Genomic DNA, 9846 nt, shown 5'->3' with positions numbered 1-9846 from the left:
TAACCCTAACCCTAACCCTAACCCTAACCCTAACCCTAACCCTAACCCTAACCCTAACCCTAACCCTAACCCTAACCCTAACCCTTAACCCTAACCCTAACCCTAACCCTTAACCCTAACCCTAACCCTAACCCTAACCCTAACCCTAACCCTGACCTTTGCCGTCTCGCTCTCTGGCCTGGGCCATCTGACCCCGCAGAATTTGAAGTGTGCGGGACGGGCATCGTCAAAGTTCTGTTTGGTCTTTTAGACTTGGCTCGGGAGATCTCTTCCCGCAGTACGTAGACTCACCATAGTCGTTCACTTCGTAAGCTACTTTCAGGCAACTGCACAGAAATGTTCAATAGACAAGTGTGGTGTGCTGAGATGCACTTGTGAAGCGCCTGCATGGGTGCTCAGCAGCCCAGCAAATGACACAAACAGAGACAGCTTGACCGAAAGCACTTGCCAAGAGCTGGAACATCAACGTCTGTTTACTGACAAGCAACAGGTATATAAGCTCTTGTGTTCGACTGTACTTGCCTGCTCGACGTATGTACATTCACAGCAAATCCTTCAAGATGTTTTGTTCTGTGATAGCACGCTTTGCGCTTTCGTTTCCATTTCCTTTCATCTTGCTGGTCAGTACCAACGGGAACCCCTTCGAAGGGGTACAGGTACACGATCTTTCGTTCAATGGAACTAATAGTACATTCAACAGTGGAGTCAAGCTTGATTCACTCACCCATGAACTCACTGCACCTCTCGACGCTGTCGCTGGACTACAAGAATAAATTCGCATTGAATTTGACAGGTGTCATCGTGAAAGTCGGATCTTGGAAGCAGGAGGAGCATAGCAGGTTCGACGTAAAATAAAGGGAGATGAGACAGCTGTTCACGCCGTGCAGCTGGCTGTGGTGCAATCGGCAACTGCACTTCGCGGAAACGTACAAAAAAAAAGGAACAAGACGCATGGGGCAATATCGGAAGCTGAGATTCTATCTAACACCAACATCAGCACCAGGCTCGGGCCAAAAAAAAAACGAAGCTGTCAAAGGGGAAGAAGACGAACATGTTTCGTTTCGCATCTCGATAATACCTATATCGCAAGCCAGAAATCGCTCGAGAATAACATCCTCGGACACAACGGTTAGCAGCCGGTTGCGCCAGCTCCTCCAACAAGGTTGACCAGCTGCGTGGGAACGTTGCTAAGAGCAGCATTGCGAGCGTTACAGAGAAAGTCGGCCACGGTGGCTCCTGAGGTTTTGGGGTTGATCAGAGCATTGAGCAACCTGCCAACTCCGCTTGCGGTCGGAGCGGGCAAGAAGGCTCCTCGGGTACCCAGATTCCATCCGGGGACGGTTGGCTTCGCAAGGTTAATAATGCCCGCCCACGCCAGAAGCTCGGGAGTGGTCATCGTAATAAGACGCTTACTCCAACCTTTAGGGAATCGTTGCTCTACGAACCAGCTCTTGATCATGCTTTCGTCGAAGTTAGCGAATGATCCGCGAAGAACCTCATGGGTGAAACCACTCTCGGTATAAGCAACAAGCATACGCCAAGGGTTGAAGTCGAAGATGGGATTGTTCTTGCGGCCATAGTCCCAAGCGCGGTATCGCGAATTGGCCAGTGACCACACGTCAACATTGCCTCGACCGTAGGTGTTGGTTTCGTTGATGAATTGTTGGACGAGCTTCGGATTAGCATCCCAGCTGTTGCCGAAGTAGTGATCCAGTCGGGTAACGGAGCCATCACCCTCCAAGATACCATGGTGATTGAGACCATCGCCAAGTCCGTGTCGATCTCCAATTGAGAGCGTCATCGTGGTAAGGTCGCCCATACCGACGAACGAGATAGCGCCTGCGATCGCTGCCAGGTCCGGCCCAAGATTGAGACCTTCGAAGGTACCCACCAAAAGTTCGACGGGGGATACAATACCGTTGCGAGGCAGGTAGCCATGATTGGCAATTGTGTTGAGACCAGGGCAAGGTCCGCGTTTGTCAGTCTTCCTCGGCGCTTTCCAAGGATGAGCTGCATCCTCACCAGGAGGAAGAAGACCACCATCTCTGCGCAGTCCGAAAGCCGAGTAGATCTTGTCGGGAGTTAGGTCGGCGATCTTGGTGCCGCTCAGTTTAGAAGCATCGGGGAAGTTGGCCTTCTTATTCAGCTCCGCAGCTTTCGACTTGAGGTCGTTAAACATAGTGTTCAGTGCCAGGGGATCAGCCAAGGCTAGACGCTTCTCGAAGATTGATGGCTCGCCCTTTGGTCCCGGCGCTAGCATAGCGCCAATGTTGGGCAGAGCGAAGGAGGGCGCCGCCATGAAGGCGGTCATTGCCAACAGCGGAAGACTGAAAGTAATCTTCATCTCGGTAGATTGAAAGAGCACTACGTCGAAGACGAACGTATGAAAAGAACGGTGCTGATGGACTGTACGATGAAAAGTTTGAGAGGTGAGGGGAGGAGGGAAGTTTTCTGGAGTGAGAAGGGTGCCCTACTTATGGGAGACGAACGAGCTCTGGTCCAAGTCATTGAAGGTGAGCCGGTGAAAAAGTTGCCCAGGAATGGTTATGCACCCGTCGCCTCTGCTGGCTCCGATGTCGGCGACATAAGAGACAGGTACGGCAGCGCTTCACGTTTGAGAACAGTTCTCGAAAACACTCGACTTACAAATAGGACACCACTCCTGGGAGCACTTGGACGCGCAGAGCCTGAAAACTCTGAGATGAGTCCAAGCAAGACTGTTGGTTCGAACAGTGGGTTCAGGATGCTTGCGATGGGAGACACTTGACCGACCAACAAGTTCCGAGACGCCAGCGTCTTTCGGCTGAACTTCGAGCCAAGGTGAACGAACAAAGGTAGTCAGAACTTTGGCATTATGTCGACAACATCGGCAGTTGAGGAAGGCTGGGACAAGAGCTAGATGCCCGATGGGCGGTTTTGTCTACGCCGGCCCAGAAAATTCTCGGATAAGAGGTGAGTGCTACGGTACACGAGAGGGAAAGCAGGCGAGCGAGGGCGGCAATGCTGATGGAAACGGCGTGCATATTGAGCTTTGTTTGTAAGCTGCAGACAGTTGTACCAGAGACGAAAGTTTCTGACTGCCGCCTCTGAGGGGCATGGACCGTGGTTTGTTGCCCTGAATATCGTTAATCAGAGAAGAGGCTAACGGCAGCTGTCAAAAAATCATCGCCACATCCGTCGGGTTGATCACGATGGCATCCAAACGTTTCCAGATCGACTGCGTTGGCTGAAGTGTAGAAACCGAATTGCGGCAAAAAGGTCGTCGGCGCACCTACGCTAAGCGACTTTGACTAGCGATGAAAGCGGTACCAATCAGCGAGTTCGATATGTTGATCATCGCGATTTACGGGATGGCGAGCGCTGTCTGTCGTCCAACGAGAAGCGGGCTATTTGGCAAAAAGGGATTTGTCTGATCAGAAGGCAAATAAATTGTTTTCGGCTGAGTCTAGTTGGTGCCCGACAGCGCCAGAAGGCAAGGAAGCGAGAGTTGGGGTCGATGTGCCCGGAGGAACAATCAGGGGTTTGTGGGGCGGCAGAAATTTGTGTTTGTTCTTCGACTCACCTGCATTGACAGATGTCACAACGGCAGATGTCAAGACGAAATAGAGTAAAGTAGCGCGCCGATCTTGGAGGACTCCAGGCCCATATCGCTGTCTAACACTCAAGGTGTCCAAGCTCGCTTGCAGTACTGCACGTCGGCGTTCAGATTGACAAGTAATTCCGCCAATCTGCATGTACGGCGAAAAATCCAGACAAACGTGGAGACGCCGAGCATGGTCACCTGTCGTGCCGCCTTTGCTTGCTACACAAGCGATTTGGAAAGGCCGGCATGACCTCGCAAAGATTCGTCAACGTTACTGATCTATCTGTCCCGCTCCATTCTTCCACGCTCGAAAGGTGGTACTCAGAACTCCTCGATTTACTTGGCGTCCAGGTCGACGTCGTCACGCTCGACTAGTTAGAATCTCGCGATTGCAACTTTTGCTGAGTAGGCTGAATGGCATGTCGGCGCAGCATTATATCTCTGGCTGCTTGAGGACAAGAATGGCTCATGTTAGGATTGCACACTTTTCTGCGAACGGTTCTGCGTTCGCCTACTGCTTTTCTCGGACGCCTGGCCGTTGCCGTGATGCGCTACATGTCTCGCCAAGCATGCGGATTCGAATTGAGCTAGCTTTAGAGGAAATTGAGATGCTCGTCATTGCCAGAGGCGGGATCAATGTAGATAGGCACCTTGGCTTCAGAAATCAATTTCGACCGGTTGACCGTCCACTTCGACAGGACAACCCCAACCCTTGGAGACGAGAGGATGATCATAGGCCAGCGTTGCATAGTTGGCGTTCCTTGACGAGCAGCGCTCTGTATGTCTCGAATGTCGGCCATGGCCCAATTCAGGCTACAGCCATGACCACTTTAAATGGCCGCTTTCTATTGTGCGCTGGAGGCTTCTCTGGTGGCAAAGGCATATTAAACAGTCAGTGCGCAAAGAGGATCAATCAGACATCCTTCTGGTCGACGATGACCTCTTGCCAGCCCGTGCGGGCTTCAAGGCTTGTCACTCGACGGGTACCATTCCGCAGAGTGACTGCCACCCCGCCCTTTGTCTCCTTTGGCGCTCGCACGCTGACTCTCAGCTGTGAGCTTGTTTGGTTCCATCGAACTTGAATAAGACCGTATGGTGACTTCTGATTCACAGTAGCCCAGCTGAGATTGTAAGCGGCTGGCTGAGGCTCCACTACGAACTCCGCGTATCCGGGTGCCGTCGGCCGCAGGCCCGCAGCATATCGAGGCAAGACATAGGTTGGTGCACTTGACCAAGGATGACTGTGACTCGTAAAGAGAGATAGGCCTGGCTGGCCCGTCTGTGACATGTATTCCCAAGTGGTTCCCGTGCTTGTGGTTGCATTGTTGAGCATTCGCGACCAAATTCCTCGCATAAGATCGACAGCGGTGTGGTGCTGTCCTGCCTGCGCCAGCGCTTCAAGCAAGAAGCCATTGACATTGGGCGAGATAGTGGCCGTCGGGTCGTAAATGTTGGCAGACGAATCCAGATATCCTCCAATAGCAACCTTGATCTCGCCGAGACGACCCAAAAGAGGTTCCATATGCTCGGTATCGTTGGGCTTAATCGCCCCGCTCTGGATAGCGAAGGCTGTGGCTGCGAGCGAGATGTTGCCATCCATCATCGAGACGCGGAAAGAACCCTTTTCCGAGTCCCACAGACCCCACAAGGCCTTCTCTAGCCTGTTAGCTTCGGTTTGCAGCGTCGAGTTGAAGCTCAGCTTTGCAAAGCTTCGGAGCGCACTGAGGGAGCAGAAGCCGATAGCGGAACCTTGGGCGGGGCCAAGGAAGCCTCCGAAGTCAACCAGTCCGGTTGTCTGATTGATTTGGGAGACGATGAATTCTGAGATGCGTGAGGCATGGACCAAATTGGCTTCAGCCCAGCTTGACCAACCCCAGTCTTCAACGTGACGCACGTACACCAGAAGTCCGAGGACATCGTAGTCCAAGAGACCATAGGATCCAGGTGGAGCCTTGGTGGGAATATTGGCATCGCCTTGCAGTACGAAGTTCAATGTGTCTCGCCTTCGTGCGTCTGCCATCGCTTTGGTTGGGTTGTAGCCCATTGAGGGCGAAATGGGCAGAGTTCCTTCCGTGGTTTGATATCCAAAGATGTAGTCCAGCGTGCCTTCGATTTGATCAGGTCGAGCCGAAGATGAAGCTACTGTACGCACCGTGTGGTACAAGTCGCCAAGCCAAACCATACGGTCACGTTTGGCGCCATCCAGGCACACTGGGTGCAGATTGGTAGCGACACCGTATTCTTCTAGAAGCCGGTTAGAGGTGTCTGTCAATGCCTCGGAATACAGCACGGTGCCGTTCTTCGACGTCGCTTGAACATTGCGGTAGCGCGCAACATGATCTTGCCACGGACCAAAGCCAAACGACCCACGAAGGTATGACTGCCTTGCAGGTGCGCCCGGGATCCAATAGTCGCTGAACGACACATTGAAGATGGGTTGTCCTTCGATGGTTACTGCAAGGTGCTCGTCTGCAACCTCGGTTTCTACTTTAAGCCATCGACCTTCGCGGACAGAGACGGGGAAGGAGTCCAACACGTACGCAGGTAGTGAAGTTTGATTTAACAAGGACCATCCGTAGCCCAGCGTGAGTGAGTCGTTGCGGATGTAGAGAAGCAGACCGCCGTTGAGTGTCGCGGCGGGGAAGCCGACAGCCCAGCCGGTTCCACCTGTCTCGATGCGACTTTCAAACGTCAACGTATACGGATCCATGGCGTAAAACTTGCGGGTGAGTGCTGGCCTCTGTCCTTGTACCAGTACGCCCTCTGAGCTAGTCGACCAGGTGGTTGGTTGAGTGCCTTTGTCGAAGCATGCGGCCAACACAGTGCGAGCGCCGAGACGCCAGATGTTGTTTAGTTCACTGTCCGAGGAGCTGAAGTGAGATGGGAGTTCGTCGGGCTCCAACGTGGAGAAGCTGGGCACGAAGCCGATAGAATCGAACGTGGCCGTTTCTGAAGCTCTTAATGTTTGCCACCTCTGACCACCTTGGATGAACGGTGCACGGTAACTCTGGCCCGCCGTCACGGTCAGATTATGACTTCGATAAGTGTCGGCAAGAGCAGTGGCAAAAGGGTAGGGCCCATCACCTTGTGGCTGGAGGAGACCAGCGTAACCTTCCGAGTATCTGACCTCCATCTGAACAGCTGCGGAGGAGGTGAAGATGGGGAGCCCACCTACTTCTTTGCCATAGTCGAGCACTGCAATCGGATGAGATGCATTGAGCTTGAAAGTACGATCGTAGCGCTCGAATCGTATGGTGCTTGGGTCTTCAGGGATGCTTCGGCCGATATAGATACGTTCAGGCTCGAAAATGTCTCGCTTCGTGGGTGAACATTGTATCACTGACATCAACAATGCCAGACACGAAAGCAAGTACATGTTGCTGCGTGCCTATGCTTAGAGCTGAGGACGCCAGAAAGGAGTGCTTCGTTGATGTAGGTCGAGAATGGTGCGGACGTATTTCACTTTAGAGCAGACAGTGAAGGGCTCTTTATAGCATAACAGACGACGAAACGTTTCTGCGCAGTCATGTACGTCAGCTAGCCAGGCTGGAAACGCTTACGAGTCGCATCTCGGCCAATGCGGGGACACCGTGGGGTTGAAGGGAGCTGCAAGGAGTCGACCAGGTCCATAGTGATGTTTGACGGAGTGAACCGGTCCACCTTTTTTTCTACTTCACGTGGGTCTCGATTTAGTCGAGAAAGCAAACGCTGCTGTTTGGTCGTTTCGGCAAAAGTGGGGCAACACCACGGCCCCAACTTGTGTTTCGTGATGCGGTCTTGGTCTGTATGCTTCGACCTGGACGCGACTTGGGGTGGAGGCCCGCATCCCAGGGTTATTTACGCGTCTCTGTCCCGGCTGGGAGCCGCTTTCTGAGCTCCCTGGGATACAGTCGTCGCTTGACTCCCCACGCTTTAGGACTGATCTCATTCGAGCTCCTTGCTACCCCGCAATTGGAAGCTTCTCACCACGCGCATTAGCATACAACTACTTGTGCATCGTACACAAAGTAGCTGCGTACTGTTCCACTGCGGGTGGGAAAGTGCAGCAGTAACTGCATTGATAGAGATGCCGTCGTTTAGCGCCTCAAACTGCGCTCGTGGTACCTTGGTCACTGTCGTTTAGCGGAACAGGGCCGACCTTGATCTAGCCTCGCAACCACGCCTTGCGACCAGGCCGCCATGACTCCCTTTGAGAGCCCAGCAGGTGCTTAAACAATAGCGCGTGTCCTGACGTGGCCACTTGGCAGGATTTCCGTCTCTCCGCGAATGTGGACCTTGGTTTCGTATCCTCAAGCAAGCGCAACTGCGTCGCTTCGAATGCGGCAAGCTCGGCGCCGCACATCCACCCCAACAATCGGACGAATGAAATATTTCGGGTAGAAAATCCCGGAACGATCACGAGCAGGTGCGCTCTGTTTTGGTTGCGTATCAGAGTGTCGATATGGTTAGCAGCAGAATGATCACGAACCCAGAACCTAAGTTACCCTCGTCGATCGCGGACAGCGTCGGCTCAGGGTTGATTTGTTTTCGGGTTGTTGCGCAGTGGCGAAATTTCGAGACGTGCATTGCGGTGCTTTCAACTGTAATTTCGAAACGGACCCACCTTTCAGCGGCACACCCGACAGTCAACATTATACTGTATCTTAAAATCCCCGTACGCGCGCATAGCCGAGGGTTGAGTCAACCCTGTCAAGGTCGGAAGCCGGATGAGTCAACGCGCCCAGTTCCCGAAAAACTTAAATTGGCGTGTCAACGGACTGCTCAGTACTGCTGCTTTTGCGGAGTCCGTGCACTACGGCCATGCCCACGCGCATCAGCGTTCCGTTGAGGGCTGGCAGGGCTGGCACCTAATCCGAGGTTCAGGGATTGCCACATAGACACTAAGAACCCTTTTCTCTGCAGGCCCGTACGTGCGGTGAAGGATGGCATTGAATCGGCATCTGTGCGCACTGGTGGGCATGGCCTTTGGGACTGCTACCGACATTGTCGCATTCCCGAGTGACGGCATCTTGCGAGGCTAGTAGTGCAGCCATTGCAATACGCACAGGCCATGATGGGATGATGAAGAGTATTAAAGGGGCTCAGAAGACAACGAATCTGCTCCTCCTTGTCCATCCATCCACAGACCATCGTCGCTTCTTCTGCACAATTCTTTCCAGTTAGCCACCATGTCGCAGCAGACGTCCGACCGCTCCCCCGTGCCTGACCAGGCCGAGCTGAATGCTTTCTTCCCCTCCAAGTACTCGCTGTCCCAGTATGTTCCTCCCAAGACTGACTTCGACGGCGCCAAGTACGATGCCTACACTGGCAAATGGAAGATCCTTCTGATCGGCTCGCAGGAGCGCTACCTCAAGATGGCCGATGGCAAGTTCTTCTCGACGGGTAACCACCCTGTCGAGCTTCTCCTGCCTTTGTTGCATCTTGACGCGGCTGGATTCGACGTTGACATTGCCACCCCTTCTGGCGATGCGGTCAAGTTCGAAGTTTGGGCTTTCCCCTCTGAAGACGAGGCCGTCAAGAAGATCTTCAACAAGTACCAGGAAAAGCTGCGTTCCCCTCTTTCGCTCGAAAAGGTATGGGGCGCCGGCTTTACCGAAAAGACGCCTTACCTCGGCGTCTTCATCCCTGGCGGTCATGGTGTGCTCAACGACATCCCCTTCTCGCACACTGTCGGCAAGGTGCTGCGATGGGCCAACGAGTACCAGCGATATGTCATTACGCTCTGCCACGGCCCCGCGAGTCTTCTCGCCGCCGACATTGGCAAGCCAGAAGGTTCCAAGTACATCTACGACGGCTACAAGATCGTCGTCTTCCCTGACTCTCTCGACAAGGGCGCCAACATTGACATTGGCTATATTCCTGGCAAGATGGAATGGCTCGTCGGCGAGTCGCTCCGCAAGCTCAACGTTGAGATCATCAACGACAAGATGTCCGGCCAGGTGCACCAAGACCGCTACCTCCTCACCGGCGACTCGCCCCTGGCTTCCAACAATCTTGGCAAACTTGCTGCGTCGGTCCTCCTCCAAGAGGTGGCCAAGCGCCCCGCTCCCTGAAGAAGTTCCCGCTCCTTGAAGAAGTTCACGCTCCAAGATGCGGCTAGGTGTCCAGCCTCCCGTGCAATTGCACGAGTATTGTATCAGCCCGTTGAGCTATGTCAAAATAGACTGGACTCGCAAAGTATCGCGAGCTAGAACTTCGAAATGTGACTTCTGACTTTTCAATGCACCAAGTATTTTGCACTGAGCCGATGGCTGACGACTGCA

At 53.4% G+C, this 9846-nt stretch overlaps 3 protein-coding genes across 3 annotated transcripts; 1 reads left to right on the top strand and 2 right to left on the bottom strand.

Annotated features, from left to right (window-relative positions):
• Positions 1 to 1129: 1129 nt before the first annotated feature.
• EX895_002620 (uncharacterized protein) lies at positions 1130 to 2344 on the bottom strand (the record flags this gene model as incomplete). Its single annotated transcript, XM_029883218.1, has 1 exon — positions 1130 to 2344. The coding sequence occupies one exon, from the start codon at positions 2342 to 2344 to the stop codon at positions 1130 to 1132; it is 1215 nt and encodes a 404-aa protein (XP_029740616.1).
• Positions 2345 to 4496: 2152 nt separating this feature from the next.
• EX895_002619 (uncharacterized protein) lies at positions 4497 to 6716 on the bottom strand (the record flags this gene model as incomplete). The annotated part of the gene is made up of 1 exon (XM_029883217.1): positions 4497 to 6716. One exon carries the CDS (start codon positions 6714 to 6716, stop codon positions 4497 to 4499), a length of 2220 nt encoding a protein of 739 aa, XP_029740615.1.
• A 2035-nt stretch (positions 6717 to 8751) lies between these two features.
• On the top strand, positions 8752 to 9636 carry EX895_002618 (uncharacterized protein; the record flags this gene model as incomplete). Its single annotated transcript, XM_029883216.1, has 1 exon — positions 8752 to 9636. One exon carries the CDS (start codon positions 8752 to 8754, stop codon positions 9634 to 9636), a length of 885 nt encoding a protein of 294 aa, XP_029740614.1.
• Between the last annotated feature and the right edge of the window lie 210 nt (positions 9637 to 9846).

Source organism: Sporisorium graminicola, chromosome SGRAM_15, assembly GCF_005498985.1.
Source record: "Sporisorium graminicola strain CBS 10092 chromosome SGRAM_15, whole genome shotgun sequence".
NCBI lineage: Eukaryota > Fungi > Basidiomycota > Ustilaginomycetes > Ustilaginales > Ustilaginaceae > Sporisorium > Sporisorium graminicola.
This window is presented reverse-complemented; position numbering and strand designations above follow the sequence as displayed.